Source organism: Meriones unguiculatus, chromosome 16 (assembly GCF_030254825.1).
Source record: "Meriones unguiculatus strain TT.TT164.6M chromosome 16, Bangor_MerUng_6.1, whole genome shotgun sequence".
In the NCBI taxonomy this organism is placed as follows: Eukaryota; Metazoa; Chordata; class Mammalia; order Rodentia; family Muridae; genus Meriones; species Meriones unguiculatus.
The window spans coordinates 39,947,515-39,967,321 of record NC_083363.1 but is presented as its reverse complement, the minus strand read 5'-3'; the positions used below and the strand labels follow the sequence as shown (position 1 = coordinate 39,967,321).

At 43.9% G+C, this 19,807-nt stretch overlaps 1 protein-coding gene across 1 annotated transcript in view; it reads left to right on the top strand.

The window, feature by feature from the left end:
• Tnfrsf21 (TNF receptor superfamily member 21) overlaps positions 1-19,807 on the top strand; it is a 73,148-nt gene that overhangs the window by 35,762 nt on the left and 17,579 nt on the right. The window contains exon 4 of the mRNA XM_021650414.2: positions 12,368-12,633. Coding sequence (XP_021506089.1) covers positions 12,368-12,633 — 266 coding nt within the window. The remainder of the gene's footprint in view (positions 1-12,367; positions 12,634-19,807) is intronic.

Below are 19,807 nucleotides of genomic sequence, written 5' to 3'. Positions count from 1 at the left end.
CCTCAGCCCAGTTCAGAAAAACACTGTTGTTGATGCTGGTTTGGGAAGAGGAAGAAAAATCATAGTTCATTTGTATCAAGATGCTTACTCTGCACTGTGAAATTTATCCGCAGGTTTTCAATTAATTCTCAGAAAAACTTTGTGAAGATTGTACCATTTTGCCTATCAAGAAGAGAGAGGCATAGGACGATCCAGTACCCTGAGTTCATACCCTCTTGGTAGCAGGCCTGGGTTGGTACTCAGGCACCTGCCCTGGGACTCCAGCTGGTAATGAGAAACATTGCTTCTCACTCCTCCCCTTTATGGAGAAGGAGAGTTGGGGAATGTGGACAGACAATTGGAAATTAGACCATCACAACTATACTGTTACACCAGTTTTTCCTACCTGTCTGCCTTTCTGTGGCCCTGTGGTGGGGAATGGGCAGTTGTGAGGAGTCACATTCACAGTTTTTATCTTAAAAGACACATCCAAGGTGCTGAAGGGATGGCTAGGACAGTACAGTGCTTGCCTTTTAAGACTGAAGACCTGAGTTTGATTCCTAGAACCCATGTAAAGATGACACACAGAGACACACAGAGACACATTCAAAACTTGTAAAGATGGAATAGGGAATCCTTGGTCCCCAGGAAGCAGCATGGTGCAGTGACAGAAAAGACCATGAGTCAGCCTTACTAAGGATTCAACATCTGTGGTATGCTCCTGGACCTCCCTTGGTTTCTCATCTGTGTTGTGGACATGGTTGCTCTTCTCATGTGCTTCCTCTTGTGGGCTGAATGAGATCATTCATAATGTTACTAGATCTACTAGCTTGGCTCCCTGTTCCTGACAAGGACAATGCTATGAGCTGTACTGGGGCATTCATGGAGAGCAGAGGTCAGGACAAAGACCCAATGTTTTTAACCCAATTAAAAATTCTTATGGGCCAAATTTAATGAGTCATGTGTAGCAAGAGACATGACTACGGGAAAGAAAAATATTTACCCGGGGAACTTTGGCCATAAAATGCCATAAGATCCGATTGTCCATTATAAAAGGAGCTGGAAAAGAAAGGGTGTTTGTCTGATTCTAATCCTTTTACAGGCTGGAGACAAGACCTTTGTTCTGGTTGCCGGTACTGAGAGTGAGAGTGCAGCTCTTGCTAGGGTGATGGCACAACCTAGGGATGTGGGAGAAGGGACCACCCTAGGCACAGGCAGGCATGGATACCTGTTCTTGTCAGAGGAGTGGAGGGGGCAACTGTAGCTTGGCTTCTGTGGGGAAGCGAAAGGAAGAACGCTGTGAGATTTCGTTCATTTAACCGTATCATGAAGGTCCAAATGACTGTGGCTGCCTCTTCCTTTCTTAAAGTCCCTCCTTGTTGATAATACAAAGCTGAAACAGGAGCTGGGGGTATGTTGGCTTGTGCCTATAATCCTAGCTTCTAGAAGCTGAGGCAGGGGAATCACTGTTAGTTTGGAGCCATCTTTGGCTGTATAGTAAGTTCTGTGTCGACCCTGGCTACAGAGGAGATCCTGTCTCAGAAAACAAAGAGCCGCAACTTAGACCCAAATTCCTTCCATATATAGTCGAAACTCAGAGACTAAAGTTAAAGTATAAACTGGCTGGCCTGGTGGCGGGTCCTCTTATTTGCATAATGCTTGCGCCCCTGTGGTATGTAAAATTGGCTTAGGGTAGCAGCAGTTGCCTAGGAAAAGGAACTTCATTTACTTAGGGTTCATATGTTAAAGGTTTAGACATTGCTGCTGAACCATGCCATGGTCTCAGTCTTGAAATTTTGAAGATAAAAGTTGTCATTTCTTCTGTTGTATTCCTTTGTCAAACCCACTGTCCAAGCAAATGAAACATAACATCATCCTGCCTTACCTGGTGTGCAAAGACAAATGTTTCTTTTCTTAGCCTCATTTGCTGGCCTAAAGGTTTTCTTTGGTCTCGAGGTGTGGTTCTTTCTTCAAGACTGCCCCATGGCGAGGACTGTGAAGGAAGCACACCTTCTGGATGGTTTCTTCCTCCTGCTATTCCTCCAATTGTGGAATTGGTTTACAAGGCAGTGGCCTTCTGGGCATGGAACCATGTTTATGTTTTACATGTCACTATTTCTCAGAGGTTGCAGTAGTTAGGTGACAGGTATACCCTAGGTATGTCGGGAAAATTATAAACCCAGGACTCAGGAGCACTTTAAGGAAACATTTCATCATCCAAGTTAATAAACCTACAATGTATGGTGCTCGGAAGTAAAGAGACTATCATGTGTTAGGAACTGGGCACTAAATTAGTGCTTCTCCACTCCAGCTTTGTTCAAAGTGAGGTTATGGGATGTTTGCCAATAGTGATCCAAAGGTGATTGCAGGATTCAGACTTAAAAGCTTTATCCACTAAAATAGATTTTTCTTTTCATTTTTTTTTTTAGTCTGTGGTGTGTGTGTGTGTGTGTGTTGGTATGGGTATGTTTCATGCACATATGAAGGTCACAGGATAACTAGCAAAGGTCAGTTTTCTCCTTCCACCATCTGGATCTCAGGGGTCAAATCAGATTATCAGTTGATGAATGACACCTTTACCCACACAGCTCACTTCCAGGTCCCTAAAAAATGAGCTCTTTAAAGCTTGTTGCTGTAACTAAATATCTGTCAGAAACAACATGAGAAAAGATGTTTGATTTGGCTCATAGTGTGAGGGATACAGTCCACCATGGCGCAGAGCAGCTGGTGACAGGAGTATGAGCTGGCCGGTCACACCTCGGTATACAGCCAGGAAACAGAGATTGGTGCTTTCCTGGGACCACAGCCTGTGGGATAATGCATTCATCTGTAAGGCGGGTCTGGTCTCCCCAGGTAACCCTCTCTGGAAACACCACACAGACACCTCCAGGTGCTTCCAAATCCTGACAAGCTCACGGTAAAGAGTTACTACCACATAGGGACTGTGCTACCATTAAACTTCCATTGCTTGCTTTGTTTTCTCTATATAGTCCCAGGATTGCCATAAACTCATGATAGAGGCCAAGGCTAGTCCTGAGGTCAAGATTCTCCTGAGTGTAGGGATACACAAGCATACACTCCCAGCTGTCATTACCTACTTTTCCTAACCCAAAGCACAGTGCTCTACCACTGAGCTAACCCTCCATCAAAGCCGTGTACCTAGAAAGTGGCAACGTTAGATTTTAAACTGAAGCCTCGGTGTCATTCTGGATAGTTCCACCTATTATCTGACATTTAGCGTTTCTAAGTTTTGGTAGTGATTATTATTAGCCATATTATTCTTGGTGCTGGGGATTAAAGGGTCTTGCCCATGCTAGCTAGGGAAGTATTCCGTCACTGAGCTGTGCCCCACAACTCCCTATAGTCGATATTTTGAAACATGCTCGCTCAAGGCGACTTTATTTTCCTTAGCAAAAAAAAAAAAAAAAAAAAAACGGTAGCAAAAAACACCGGTAGTTTATCATTAACAACGAGCTTTTCTTCTTAGAATTTGCTCCAATTTCCTGACTTTCCGTGAACTGACTGGAGTGGAAAACTTACAGAAAGAAGGAAAGAAAGAAAGAAAGAAAGAAAGAAAGAAAGAAAGAAAGAAAGAAAGAAAAGAGAGAGAGAGACAGCTAGTGGTTGATGGGTTTCCAGGACTGTTTGGGAAAATGAGACCTTTCTGTGGTGTTGGAGATGACAGCATCCCGCCAGTCAGCTCACGTGCCTGTGTGGCTTGACGCTGCCACGGTCAGCCAGCAGCCATGAGCATTCCTCGCCCTCCCTTGTAGGAGACTCCTTGACCCAGAATCCCAGCCGGTCATCCTGCCAGTCAGCCCAGATTTCCTCTGGGAAGTAGACTTGAAGTGTAAACACCAGGAGGCCTGGATGAAAGGGAGCGGATTATTCCATTTAAGAGGATGCTGTGTCCAGCCACTCCAGCCCCGGGCTGCTATCCCTGCAGTCATTATGCAGGGTGGGAATGGTTGGGCTGGTCTCTACCACAGACCCCTCCCTCGCCACCTGAGCCACACTTGGTCTCAGGAATGCCATTTCCCAGCAGACGGCACAGTCCTGTTTTAACACTGTCGGGTCTGTGCCCCACCCCGTCTGTCCCCCACCGTGTCCATCCCCCACCTCCTATCTTCTCTTTTTATTTACTGCTGTCCTGGACTTGCACATGTTAGTCAAGCACTCTGCCTCTGAGCTATAACCTCAGTAACCTCAGCTTCTTCTGTGCTTTTAACCTGCTAGGATATTAGATTTTATCACACATACTGTGTGTATGTGCGTGTACTCATGTACAAATACATGGGGAGTCCTGTACAGTGTGTCTGTGTGCACGTGGAGACCAGAGGACCACCTCAGATTTCATTCCTCAGGCATCATCCACCTTGCCACCCCTGCCCCACCCCCCACCCTCGTTTTTTGAGACAGGGTTCCTTGAACTCAGAGATCTGACTGCCTCTGCCTCAGTGCTGAGATGAAAGGCATACCATGCTTGGTTCCCACCTTGTTTCTGAGACAGGGTTTCTCCCCGTTGGCCTGGAGGGGGCTAGTAGGCTATCTGGCCAGTGAGCCCCAGGGATCTTCATCCTTCTGTTCCCCCAGGGCTGGTATCATAAGAGCACTGTTTTGGCAGCACACCTGGATCCTCCCACCACTACGTGTATTCTGGGGATCAAAATCACATCCTCATTGTTTGCAGTACAAACACTTTACCAACTGGGCCATCTCCGAGGATCCATCAAAAGACTTTGAAGTACTCGGAACTTACAGCCACAGTCTTGAGCGTTCATTAGCAAGTGTACAGAGTGGCCAAGTGGCCAGAGGACACCCCCTCCACTCCAGGAGCGGTGAATCTGAGGCAGCTGTGTTCTCTGAACTAGCCTGCCAGTCATGAGTTCTGCCTCTAGGCTTTAGGGGAAAGGAATTTCCTATTACAATATATTTTTGTAAGAGTTTACTCACAGTCCTTCAATGTAAGCTGTTTGACATAGTGGAAAACAAACTATCATTTTCCCTACAAAGGACCCAAAAACAAATACAGGAAGAAGGGGGAAAAATCCCTAATGTGAGCCTTTAAATCATCCTGGTCAGGTATGACATAAACACATTTTACAAAGGAGAAAAAGGCTTTCTGAAATTGTGCTGAAGGTTCTTCATAAACCATTGGTTTGGTAACTCTGCAAGCCAATGTATATAGAATTCAGTGTATCTGGTTTGTGGATTACATCAGACTTGGGCAGATGGGTAGGTTCAAGCTTGTAAGTTAAAAGCAAGTATCTCATGATATATTGACTAGTTGTATTTGATCTAATCTGAGACTATGGAGTGTGAGCCATACCAGTAAGAGGGAAAGCAATCCCATGAATGATACAAGCAAGCCTTGGAAAGATGTTGGTTTTCATATGCATTTGGGTAGCCAGAGTGATAAAACAGGGCGAATGTTTTAGCCACACGTTATGCAGTCTAACCACAGGATTCAGGAACTGTTCTACGTCTTTTTCCACTTGACCTGCAGCAGCTTTTGGCACTTGTGTGCCTTTTCCTTGAGACACTTTCTCTACAGACTCCCCGTTCTCCTGTATTTCCAGCTGTTTTTTCCTGGTCTCCTTGGTTGATTCTCCTTCCCCTCTCTGACCTCTCCATACTGGAGATTCCCAGGCTTCACCTTCGTAATTATTTTCATACGTGGACCCTCTCTTTGCCTTGGAGATCTGAGGTGGCTCTAGTTTGTATCAAGCCGACAAAGGCTAACCAGTACACCTAGCGAGCTGTGCCTGTCTGTCACAGCCAGCTTTTGTTTCTTCTGACTCACGACTCCTGTCTTTCTGACCCTTCTTCCAAGGAAGGTTTCCACCTAGGTTCTTCCTGGAGGCAATTCTTTCAGATGTTTATCTCCAAGGGCAAAAGAGCTTTACCCCTTCTTCCAATGGGAAAGGTCAGAGTTCAGGTGTTTATAAAGACAAAAGGAACCTTTGTTTTTCCCCACATTGAAGCTGACAAGACAACAGTAAGCCTCTAGAGCAGTGGTGCTCATTAGCCTTTCTGATGTTGTGATCCTTTAACACAGCCCCTCATGTTGTAGTGACCCCCACCCATAAAATTATTTCTATTGTTACTTCATAACTGTAATTTTGCTACTGTGTTATGAATCATAGTGTAAATATCTGATATGTAGGATATCTGATATTGACCTCTGTGAAAGGGTCATTCAACTTCCAAAGGGGTCACAACCTACAGGTTGAGAACCACCGTTCTAAAGAGTGGGACTTCTTAAGCTGGTCATGCGGGGTTCTAGTTTGCTCTCCTGCTGTGATAAAATGTCATCATTGAAAACAACTTGAAATTCTTCGTTGTCTTGTTTATATTCGTCACGAAAATACCTGTTAATATGTGTATGCTGTATGTATGTGTCTAGTTATCGACCCATGGCCATATTCACCTCACGACCTGTTTCTGTGAATCAAATTGTGTTAGAACCCCAGTGTACTCATTTGTACCAAGAGTGGTTGCTATCTTGTTGCAGTAGTGTTGAGGAGTCACATGACAGAGACTGAGTTCTCAAAGCCTCAAACTTCTGCTGGTATAGAGTTTGTAGAAATCCTCTTTTTATTTTGAAGAAAAGAAACAAACTGTATAGCCTCAGAGCAAACTGTTCTAACACCAGCCTGGTACATAGTCATAGTCCAGAAGGAAGCATCCATACCATGGCCAACCTGGAAAGAGCTCCGATCAACACCAGATGGCCATGCTCAATGATGAACAGTTCCAGGGATGGATCACATTCCTCTACTGTGTCACACTCCCAATTAGTGACAGCAGAAGCACTCTTAATTGGCTGAGTGGCCTTTTAGTTGTCCCAACCTGTCTACATGAGATTATTCACTAATATTATGAAATTGCTTTCAATACACGTTTCTAAAGCTTACATGCATCTGTGTGTCATAAGTACAGTGGTCTTCCTGTTTTGTCTGAGTTAGGTTTTCTAGTGCTGTGATAAAACACCGAACAAAACACCTTGGCAAGGAAGGGGTTTGTTCAGTTTATGGCTCTCAGGTCATGCTCCATCAGTGAGAGAAATAAGGGAAGGAACTCAGGCAGGGAAGAAACCTGGAGGCAGGAATTGAAGCAGAGCCACAGAGGAATGCTACTTACGGGCTTGCTCAGCCTGCTTCCTTAGAGCACCAGGGCCATTTGCCCAAGGGTATACTACTGCCCACAATGAGTTGGGCCTTTCCTACATCAGCCACCAAGACATCAAGAAAATACCCCATGGATTTGCCCATAGGCCAGTCTGTTGGAGGCACTTTCTCAATTCAAGTTCCCTCTTTCCAAATGACTCTAGATTGTGTCACGGTGACATAAAACTAGCCAGCACAGGTGTTCATAGTCACATATGTATTTTATGTTTCAGTGGTCTCTCACTGTCCACAAACACATTTATGTCAGCTGTATGGTGATCTTTCAGCATCCATATACATATGTAACACATATATCAAGTCTTTTGGCTTGTTTGTGAGACTGGTCTTGGGGCTGTTTTTGTCATATGTACTGTGTTCTCGTGGTATCCATGGGAGACTGTCCTGAGGACCTGTTTATGTGTGCCAAAGTCTGAAGCTACAGAAGTTCCTTATATAAAATGACATAGTACTTGCATATAATCTCCACACACCCTCCCGGATAACGTAAATCCTCTCTGGATTACTTATAATACATCACACAATGAGAATACTTTGCAAATAGTTTTCCTACTGTATTATTCAGAGTAGTCATCATCAAAAATGCGTGTACATGTCCAGTGCAGATGCAAATTTCAAACAAACATGTTGGAAATGGGTGTGGAGGTGCACACCTGTAATTTTTGGAGATAGACACAGGGCAACAATCACGAATTTAAGGCGACCGTCAGTCTTTTTTATTATCTTATTTTTGAAATTGTGTATGTGTGTGTGTTTAGGTGTGGGAACGTACATGTGAGTGCAGTTGATTGAGGAGGCCAGAAGAGTGGAGTCCCCGGAGCTGTAGCTCTAGGTGTGTGTGAGTGTGAGCTGGCTGACACCGTGCTGAGAATAAAAACTTCTGTCCTTGGTAAGAATAGTGAGGTCTTAGAATGGCTGAGCCAGCTCCCCAGCTCCCCAGCTCCCCAGCTCCCCAGCTCCAGGCTCATAGGCTTGGGCCGCATGAGTCCCTTTCTCAAGAAAACAAAGAAACTAAAATAACTGAATGAGGCCACATTTATTTATTCGTTCTTGACCTGCAGTTGTTTAAACTCACAGATACAGAACTTTAATTTATATAAAAGATGACTGTATATGTTTGTTGTTTATATACTGCAAATAGATAATTTTGTAAGGAATAATGAGATAAATATAAAACAATGAAGAAAGAGGAACCCGGATAACTGTCTTTGAACTCTTTTCTGAGCAATTTCACTTCCTTTCCAATTTAGTTGATCAGCCTAATGCTTTTCCCTGTGGCTGTGTTGCTTCCCTTTGATCCTTTCTCTCTGCATGTTTGTGTGCATGTGATGTCCTTACACATGCATGTGAGCATTCATATGTCTGCAGGCCACGGCTGATGTGAGGGTCTTCCTCTGTCCCTCTTCCCATTTACCCACCGAGGCAAGGTCTGTCAGTTGAACCCAGAACTCTCCGATTCAGCTAATCTGGCTGCCATCTTGCTCCAGCAATCCTCTCTCTTCGCATTCTAAGAGCTGGGATTACTGGAGGGCCACCAAGCCCTGGTCCCCAACACTTTTTTTTTTTTTTAATGTTCAGAGTCTGATTCGCTTTCTTGTTAATAAACATCTCTGCCTCCAGATTTCAGAAAGTGAGGGTCTCAAGAAGCAACCTGACCAAGTGGCTGCTCCTTAGATGTCTCTGAAGTATTCCATGAGTCTTCCTTTTACCCCCAGTGGTGAAGGAGTGGGGAGACCAGGCATTATCGCTGTTTTTCTCCCTGTGGTTTCGTGACAATGTGCTGAAAGGCTACTGTCTCCTGACAGAGCCGTTGTCTACTCTGTCTCTGAATTATCAACTCCAGAGTGGGGGGTGGCAGTGTTCAAGAACATTGCTGGCCCAGGTGAATTTGTAGAGTGGGCTCTACACATCTCACAATGAGAATGTCTCACTGGGGAGAGGGAGTCAAGACAAAACTCAACTTAGAGGTTTTAATTTAGTTTGAAGTTCATTTGAGTTGAAGGGAGATCTCACTGGACCCATTCTTTTGTGTTTTTCTTTTCATTTTTTCCCCCTATTTCCTTTCTCTTTATTTTTGTGACTCAAAAAGAAAATGCTGAGTGTTGGATGAGGGGCCATTCTTAAGGCTTTTAGACTCTGTAATTACTCTGCAAAGGGTATGTATTTGCATGTGACATGCCTTGAGGCTCAAGTTCCCATGCTCAGCATATATGAAGCATTGAAAATCATGTCGCTAATTTTTAGAATAAATTAACTCCACAGAAAATGTTGGCCTTCTCCTTGCCAGGGGTGACAGTGAGTCTCTCCATTGTAAGTTGAGGAAAAGGACATGACAGTTAGTGGTTTGCCCAAAGCCACACTGTCATGGGCATCGTGAGGGTGGAAACAGTGGTCCTACTTGTAAGCAAAAGCACTGGTGTTTTCATGTAAGACACTGTGGGCCTTAGTCAAATTGGCCTAAATTAAGATGCAGGGACTAACAAGCCTTTTGGTGTTTGGAAGCGCCTACCACATTAACCACAGAGAGCTGGCTTGTTTCTTCAAGTTACCTGCAGAGGTTTTAAATAGGCCTTGGGGTTGCCCCCCCCCCCCTTTTTTTTTCTTTTTTGGAGAAGACTTGTTTGCTTGAGATCAAAAGCTGCACATCTGGCAAAATATTGCTGGGAAAATGGAAAAGCAGCTGCCTGGGGCTCACCATGAGAAGGACAAGTGTCTCAATTTGCAGCAATCTCTCTCTCTCTCTCTCTCTCTCTCTCTCTCTCTCTCTCTGTATATATATATATTTCACTTGGAAACTTGACCTCATTTAAAAAGAAGTAAGTGACAAAGAGAGCTATTTTGAAGACGTCACTACCAAGAACAGTTCTTGTGTAGGGCATTACTCACACTCCTATTGACATAAAACACGATATGTAAATCCAAGCAAAACCAACTTGTAATTACAAAGAGAAGAAGCAGGAGACACCAGACACCTTTGCATGACAGTAGCTTCTGCCCGGTGCTTATCTGAGTTTGTGGATCTATTTCACACTAGATCCATCAGATTTAGAGGCTAACACACACGTTCTCAGAGTTGACAAGCGGCTGATAGTGTAATGACCACAGAATAGCCCTCCACCAACCCACAGTTGGCATTCTGTTCAGAGACACATGATAGCATGTCCTAGCACCTAGTTCACTTTGCCCAGAAGTTACATCCGTCTGCCCAGCGTGTTCACACTGCATGCTACCTGCTTGCTAATCACGGGGTGGCTAGCTGTCTTGGTTGACAGGTTAAGATCACTTAGCAGTGGTCTTGGAGTGCCGAAGAAACAAGGCCAGCCATTCAAATAAGTCAAAAGGAAGTCATGAAGTTACTTCTTTTAAGAGAAGAGATAGACTTCTCAAACCCAAAGAACTGAGGGTGCACCATACCCTGGCCTCTGCCTCCTGAGCACTAGAGTTGTAGGCATGATTGGGCGTGTCCTGCTAAGTTAGATGTTCTTAAGGAATGATTGTCTTGGACTGAAATGGTTGGGTGTGTGGTCTGTTGACACAGTAAAAATGAACACTCTATTCAATTGTGAAGAGAAAGGGAATACATGCTAGTTTTGTCTTGTACCTCAAACCGGAAGGAATGGACCACAGTCTGTGATAAGTGCCAGATGGGAAAGGCATCAGGTCACAAGGGTGGCCACTGTGTGTGTTTTTAAGCATCTATAGAGAGTCCTGGATTCTATCCTTTGGATGAGAGGGACTAGTGAACATTATGTCTCTGGGTAGAGAAAATATATACAATAACCAGCCTTGATTATTTACTCGAAAACATTGAGTCTCTGAAGGCAGTATGTACTTACATATTTAGTCGTGCTTGCATTTATGAGAGTTCTTATGTCCAACCTCGTAAGTGGGCTCAAGTCCCAACCACCTGCCTTTGCAATACTGGAGTGGCAGTAGCCTAACTTTTCTGATGATTTTTTTTTCTCTTCTTCTAAGTGTGTAGTTGGAATGTTAATGTCTTATGGAGATGCTCCATGAGCTAAATACCTTAACATAAAACCTGGAAGTTAATAACTGCTATTCGTATGATACTGTCATTTGGGCCATTGTCTGCACTGTAACTGTTCGTGTCAACATAGAAGACTGAATAATAGAGCCAAAAATTGCTCATAGAGCACAGAATCATTTGAGAAGATAGATGGTCTTTTTTTTTTTTCCTTTGTCTTCTTTTTGAGACAGGGTCTCACCACGTGTCTTAGGCTGTCTTCAAACGGATCCTTCTGCCTGTAGCTGCCTGGTTTGGGGATTGCAGACATGTGCTGCTATGTCATACTAAGTTACATATTCTTTTCAAATAAGTTGTTTTATTTTTAATTCTCTCTCGCTATCTCTCGTGTGTGTGTGTGTGTGTGTGTGTGTGTGTGTGTGTATGTGTGTGGTATGCACATGGGTGCAGTGCCCTCAAAGGACAGACGAAGGTGTCAGATCCCCTGGAGCTGGAGTTCAAGGTGGGCTACCGGATGTGGGTGCTGGAACTCAGGTCCTCTTCGAGAGCAGTCTGAACCCTTTACTGTGAAACCAGTTCTCCTAGTGAGAAGTCCTTAAACAATGACTCCATTGGACTGCAACAGCTGGCATAAAAGACACTGTTCCTAGAATCTGCAAATTATTTAGCTGGCTGTGTAAAGTCCACTAAATCTTCATTTGTGGTTTCTGCTTTTCTGAATTTCATGAAGTCATCACTTTGTGTGTGGGAGGGAGGGTTCTGGTTTATTTTATTGCCGTCATATTTAGTAGTAACAAATATAATTGTCTTGATCGGTTTGGCTTCCGGAAGCAGCATTTGGGAGATTATTTGTTGTACCATTAAGATCAGCCCATCTTTTGGCGTGCATTAGGAAGCTAACCTATTGTTAAAAGGCTCGTGTCTATCTGTCATCTATCTAGCTATCATCTATCTGTCCTCTGTGTGTGTGTGTGTGTGTGTGTGTTTTGCTGGGAGTCTAATCCATACCTTCATGCATGCTAGAAAAGTGCTCTGCCACTGATCTGTATCTCTTCTCCACAAAATAGTTTCTAACAGCATCCAGCTGTCTCCATGGTGGGCTGCGTATGCCAAGTACGTATGGAACATGACTCATTTATCTAACACAGCAAAATAGAAAAGATTTCTTCTAGAACATGCTTACATTAACTTTTATTTTCTCTCATCCCTGGCACAGGTATCGACATCTTGAAGCTTGTAGCTGCCCAAGTAGGAAGCCAGTGGAAGGACATCTATCAGTTTCTTTGCAACGCCAGTGAGAGGGAGGTGGCTGCCTTCTCCAACGGTTACACGGCAGACCACGAACGGGCCTATGCAGCTCTGCAGCACTGGACCATCCGTGGCCCCGAGGCCAGCCTCGCCCAGCTCATCAGCGCCCTGCGCCAGCACCGACGCAATGATGTTGTGGAGAAGATACGTGGGCTGATGGAAGATACCACGCAGGTAATATGAGCCCTCCCTCGGTGGTTGTGTACTTTGCCACTAATCTGTCTTTGAACTCCACACTTCATCAGGTATATTTGCAAGGGAAAGCAGCTGACATTAGATGTTTGGTTAAGCATGGGCGTTAGCTCTCGTGCACGCACATGCACGCCCCTCCCACCTCTATTTTTTAGGGCAAAATCTCCAGTCACCATGGGACTTGTGACGTTGTTTGATGCTTGGAACCCCACTGTGCACCCGTCAAACAGAACCTCTTGGTTATTCGGCCACCTTCATCAGCTGGGAAACCGAGGAAGTTCAAGGGGTGTATATTATTGGTGTCAGTGATCGCTAGTTCTGGAGCCAAACAACCCTGGATCTGAATCCTGGCTCTGACACTTGTTAGATGATCAGAGATAAGTTACATCCAGGTTTTCTGACAGCAGTATGAAATATGGAGGATCAGGTGCCTGAATTATTGCTGTTACTCTAGCATAATAATTACTATCATCATATAACTCATTTTCCTCAGCTGCTCTTTATCGAATAGTTCCCTGAAAAACATGAATTAAGTAGAGAATTTGGTACTGGATCATGTTACAAATAGACTTTGATGAAGGTTTGACGATATATTCTGCCATTAAGACTTGACAAAACCTACTTGAGGTTAAAAGCCGTTTTGCACGTGGTATGTGCTCTGAGGTCCAAATTCACTATTTATGTAAGAGATGGATGGAGATTAATTTGCTGCTTTGGCTCAATTAATGACCACACCGCACCAAATTCTGAACAAGAGAATTATCTCTTATATTTTTGCATGAACAGTACAATACCTCTTAATTGGTAATATAAGCATTGATCAAGGGAGTTTTATTTTTGGTAATGATGTTAGGATAAGAATATGTAGGTGTTGGCTGCCTTTGAAGGTGGCTATCAAAGTTCTTAGTATATTTTTTTGGCCTCTTTGAAATGTGGAATTTCAGAACACAAGTTTACTAATAAGCCAGTTATAAACATTAAAAGGCATACACTGATATGTTGCAATTTTTTTAAGGGAGTTTTCTAATGAGTGTGTATATTTTATCTGTTCGTATATCTGTGTACCATGTATGTGCCTGTTGCCCTCAGAGGAGGGCATAGGATCCCCTAGAACTGGAGTCACAGATAGTTGTGATGTTCTATGCGGGTGCTAGGAGCCAAACCCAGGTCCTTGGGAAGAGCAGCCAGTGCTCTTAACCATTGAGCCACCTCTCATGCCTTTGTGTTGTGATTTTTTTTTTTTAATTTATTTACTTACATCTTATCTTCATTGGTGTTTTGCCTGCGTGTATGTCTGTGTGAGGGTTTTGGATCCCTGAGAAAAGGAGTTACAGATATTTGTGAGTTACCATGTGGGGGTTGGGAGTTGAACCCAGGTCCTCTGGAAAAAACAGCCAGTGCTTTTAACTGCTGAGCCAACTCTCTAGCTCTATGCTGTGAATTTTTAAGAGACATGTTTAAGGAACATCATATACAACTGCAGCCAGGCTTTTAAATACTTGGGTTTGGAAAAGCAAAACGAATATTTATCCTCCACTTAAATAAGACCCTTGCATTTAAGATACAGGGAGTCCAGAGAAAGTATATCATGCTTTCATGGAGATGTCTTTAAGGGGAAGAACTGGACAGACCATAGCAGATTGAAGATGGGTTCAGATATTTGGGGATAAACTGCTAGATCTCCTTGAAGACACCTGGGAGAAAGATAATGCAAGTTAGGCCATGTTAGAATTTGGTTATCCCAACTCTGTGATGGTCCCGAGAGGATAAGAGATGGCTGTGGTTGGGCATAGTGGCACATGCCTTTATTCCATCCCAACACTCGGGAGGCAGAGGCAGGCAGGCAGATCTCTGTGAGTTCGAGGCCAGCCTGGGCTATAAAGAGAGTTCCAGGACAGCCAAGGCTACACAGAGAAACTCTGTCTCAGGGGGAAAAAAGAAAGAAAGAAAGAAAGAAAGAAAGAAAGAAAGAAAGAAAGAAAGAAAGAAAGAAAGAAAGAAAGAAAGAAAGAAAGAGTAATGTATAAGAATGAGTTAAAACACAAAGTGCCTCTTCCAGTATGCTAAAACCATATGTACTCTTCTTTCCTGTCACATCTCCTGTGCACTAAAACCAAACAAATAACAACAACAACAGCAAAGAAAACCTCTAACCACACCTATATTTCTTTCTATCTGTATTTTAAGAGACCATGCTGTAGCTCCCAGCTTGATTTCTCTGTAGCCAGGGTGTTACGGCGCATGCCAAACTTTTTGTTGCATGTTTTAATAATGTGCATCGTTGTATTGCAACATTCTGGGTCCAGTTCCTGCTCTTAATTTTAGGAGCCGTAACGGGCCTGAGATTATTAACAACTGCACAGTGTGGAATAGCCCGCCATGCGTAACTACCCTCTGAGATTTGTCGAGTCAAGCTAGAGAGTCAGAAAGCAGGGGCATAATTAAAACTCACTCTTCACATTTTCTGGTGGAATTGCTTTCCCTGTGTTTTGTGGCTGGGGACTTGGGACTTTGCCCCAGGAGTTAATGGACTCTTAATGTGTAAAAATGACTCATTTTTAATGGTTAATGTTTCTTCCTGCTCCTGAGGCTGAGAACACCTATGTTACACTTCTATTAGAAGGCTTAGCATTAGTGTAGCTTTTAGTTACCACTGTTCAGAACAGCTGGTCTGGTATTAACCATGGTGGCCATTATTAAGTCCATCCTGAGGCTGGCTCATTCTGCATCTGATATGAGAGTGCATTTTCCTGGCGCTCTCTTCTTCTGAGGCCAGTGTCTAAGCTGAAGCCAGCTCCTTCAGAATTGTGTTTTGTTTTCTTTTTTTCCCTCCAGGCATGTGCTTCCTACTTCCAGCAGAAGTACCTAAGCTGTGGGATGATAGCTGGAGGTGAATGGGATTTTGACAAATCTATTTAAATGTTTTTTAAAAGTGTATTCATCTGAGGAACTGAAACTATAGGAAATCACAGTCGTGAGCTACCCAGTGTTGGCTCTGGGAACTGAACTCTAGTCCTTTGAACAGGCAGCAAGTGCTTTAATCTACTGAACGATCCCTTCAGCCCCTCTCCCACAAACAAAGCTCCTTAAAAAAAAAAAAAAAAAAAAAAAAAAAAGCTTAATAATACTCTTGCATTCTAAAGCGTGTTATCTCTCTTTTGCCGCCTTTTACTTCATTTTGGGTGTCTGTTTATTTAAAAATTGTCATTGACACTGGGAAGATAGCTCAGTCAGTAAAATGCCAGCCACACAAGCAGAATTTGGATCCCAGAACCCACTTAAAAAGTCAGGCTTGGGCTGGTCATAGGGCTGCATGCTTTTAGTCCCAGCGCTTGGGAGGCAGAGGCCGGGGGAATCTCTGTAAGTTTGGGCCAGTCTGGTAATCCTATTGAGTTTCAGGCTAGCAAGGGCTACATAGAGAGCCTTATTTCATCCCCCCCCCCAAAAAAAAAAAAAAAGAAAAGAAAAAAAAAACACCTCCTTGAATTTTGGACTTTGATTTCCTGAGTCTCCCCCCACTACCACCACCACACACACACCCAGCTCTCCTGCTTCTCGCAGGGTCTTTCCCTCTGTGTGTTTGTTGTCAGTTTCCTCACCCCTAGTAAAAGCTTTCCTTGACCACATGAAAAAAAAAAAAAGTGAGGACTGGTTAGGTACATCTGTCACCCAAAGCTGGGGCAGTGGGCAGAGACAGGAGGATCCCTGAAGCTCATTGGCTAGCTTGGCTAAGCTGAGTCAGTGAAGCTTGGGTTCAGTGAGAGACCCTGTATCAAAAAATAATGGTGGAGAGTGACTAAGATGTCAACCTTTGACCTCCTCACACATGTGCACGCCTGTTCTAAGAAGCACATTCACCATACATTGTGAGCTCTCTCTCTCTCTCTCTCTCTCTCTCTCTCTCACACACACATTTACCTTATTTTCAATGAATACCATGAAGACTACATGATCCATATTTAAGCTACAAAGCATGTCACAAATATGTACTTTTTACCATGTTTCAGAAAACCTTAAATTATTCATCTTTCTCTTGCGTTTTGGTTTCATTTTCAAGATTTTCGGGGCTGGGATGTAGCTCAGTGGATGGATAGTGTGATGGCCTAGGATTCAGGAAGCCCTGTGTTCCATCCCAGCTCGGCATAAACGGGCGTGCCTGTGATCACAGAACTCCAGGAATGGAGGCAGGGGGAAATCAGGAGTTCAAGATCACCCTCCGTTACAGAAAGAGGTTTGAGGCCAGCCTAGGATACTCTATCTCAAAAAGAAAAAGTAATGACCATAAGATAAAAAGAATCTTCATGCTATAAACTTACTGCCCTGTGGAAGCATGGGGTGTGTGTGTGTCCTTCCACAGTCAGGATTTATGCTGATCTCCTTGGTCCTTTGTCTTTTCTGTTGTCTTCTCCTGCAGCTGACACAACTACCCGGCCCATTCTTCTTTGTCTGAACAACACTTCTCGGTTTGGGGGCACCTGGCACCAAGCAAATAACTAATAGAAGAAGCATTTTATTTTGCCATAGTTTTGAGAAATAGCCAGGGAGGAGAAATTTGGCTTTCTTTTGGTATCTTTAATACTTGGGTTTGTTTCTCCTCCTCATGTAGACTTTATCTTTCAATCTCTGTTATATAAGAATTTATGAGTAGAGTATGATGCCAGGTGCTTTGGGTCATACAGATGAGTAAGACAGAGAGGGAGTACAGTCAAAGGAGCTTACAGCTTGCTGAGAAGTCAGTCACACGGGCCTGACTGAGTCCAAGAGGTTGGAGGACGAATGTACTGGCTGTTCTTGAAAGCAGCCATTAAGTCTCCGGTCAGATAGGAAAGTGGAGATGCGTGTCAGGCTGAATTCCTTGGGAGTAGTCATCAGCTTGAGGATCCTGGGCAAACTGCTGTGCTTCTGTGCCTCAGTTTCTTTGGACAAAGTATGGAGCTCATGGGTCGCTCTGGGGAATGACTGCCAGAAAGCAGTCCCTGCATGTTTATTTCTTTTTAGACGAAGTGACTTCCCGGCTTGTTCCTAACCAGCTCCAACTCACACACATAATGGACCTTTTCAATCCTGAAGGCTGGGGTCACACAGTTTTGGGCAGGGAGGCTCACCAGGCTCCAGAGCTGCTGCAAGTGGATGGTCTGTCAAGGCGGCGGGAGAGTCACCCGGGTTCAGTGCCCCAGAACCAGAAAATCCAGCAAACTGTAAATATTTATTCCTTCCTGACCCAGTGAGCGCTGGCTGGAATGTCTTCCTTTTCGAGGATGCAAAGGTGTGAAGATAATACTTTCCTCCTTCTTGGCTCCCAAGAGAAAAGAAATGATGATGGCTAGCTGAACTTCCAGTATTTTTTTTTTTTCTTTTTAGCCTACTTTTTCATCTTTTTTCTACTTTTATTTTTGGCTCTTTGTGAATGCAGATAGTGACTGCCATGTTTGTTCTCTGTTCTTTTGTTTACAACCCCTTTCCCTTCGTTGGGGTTAGAATATGGCCCGGGATTCCCATGCAAAGGGACTGGTTTCTTGAAAGACCTGGGTAAAACCTGTCCATCTTCATGGAAATTCAAGTCCATACTCTTCACACCTTGTAAAATGGTTATCAAAATTGATTGATAACAAGGTGTGAGATCGAAGGCTGATGGTTTGGTTCTGGAAAAATCTGATAATCTGGTTTGGACGCCAACACCTTTTATTTCATTCTGATTTTTTTTTTTTTTTTAAACTTGGTCTTGCTATGTTACACTGGCTGTCCTAGAACTGAGGAGGCAGAAGCAGGCAGATCTTTGAGCTCTGAGGCCAGCCTGGTCTGCAAATCGAGTTCCAGGACAGTCAGTGCTGTATAGGAAGACCCTGTTTTAAAGCAAAAACAACAGTAATTATGTTTTTTAAACTAAGGGGCTGAAGAGATGTTGTAGCAGTTAAAAGCCACTGCTGCTCTTGTAGAGGATCCAGGCTCAGTTCCCAGCACCATAGAGAGGCTTACACTGTCTCTAAGTCTTAGATGGTCCGATACCCTCTCTTGGTATCTTTGGGCACCAGGCATACATATATACATATATACATATGTGAAGGTAAACATTCATACACATGAAATAAAACTAAATGAATATAACAGAAAGTTAAGTGTAGCAGAACATCCCTGTGGTCCTTAGGATGTTGATGAAGAAAGACTGCAAATTTGAGGTTGACCTGGGCTAACACAGCAAGATTCTGTGGAATGAGGAAGGAAGGAAGGAAGGAAGGAAGGAAGGAAGGAAGGAAGGAAGGAAGGAAGGAAGGAAGGAAGGAAGGAAGGAAGGAAGGAAGGAAGGAAGGAAAGAAGGAAAGAAGGAAAGAAGGAAAGAAGGAAAGAAGGAAAGAAGGAAAGAAGGAAAGAAGGAAAGGAGAGAGACCAAGACCAAGAGGAGGGAGGGGGAGGAAAGAGAGATAGAAGCACTGCAGTTTTAATTGATCTAAAGCCCTACCTCAGCTGCTTGTACTGAGTAGTGTGGGTATAGGGCGCTTGAGCCTGCTTGCCTTCCTCTTACCCTCTCTGCCCAGTGAGATAAGGCAGGTGAGATTACACTGCAATTAACAGCCAGGGAACTCAGCTGACTTTGCTGTCCTTTACTTCAATTTTCAGCCTTTGGAAACCCACCCCTCTCAGGATCAGAGTGCCTGGCCAGGCTTGTACTGTCCTTCCTCCCCTCTGCTCCAACCTCCCTCCATCCCTTCCCTGCATCTTACGGTAGCCTTTGTGTTACATGCTGGCTGGTGTGGCTCCAGCAGCTGGGAAAATCCCAGGTCCTAGGCAAGGAATGAGCTTCCCTTTGCTGAGGACACTGCTGCTCTGGCTGCTGAGGTATCCACAGCTCCTAGCTTTTTGCTGCCAAGCCGCAGGATGCAGCTGTCCTTATCTATGGGTCTGACCGGGGACTAGCTATTTTCAGAAACGTAGTGACAGTGAGTTGGGGTAAATAGCAGCTGTACATTTCAGTTGGCTTTTCAGTGATCCAAATGAGGTTTGCATGCTTGTTTGTTTTGGTCTTTTGCGTGGTAGTTGTTGTTTATTTTCTGGAAAATAGAACTTATTGTCCTCAGGCCTAAGGAGCTAAGACCACGCTTGCATGGATCTAGGCCCTGTTCTTTGCTGTGTCACTGCAGTGTAGAGAGGGTCATTTAAG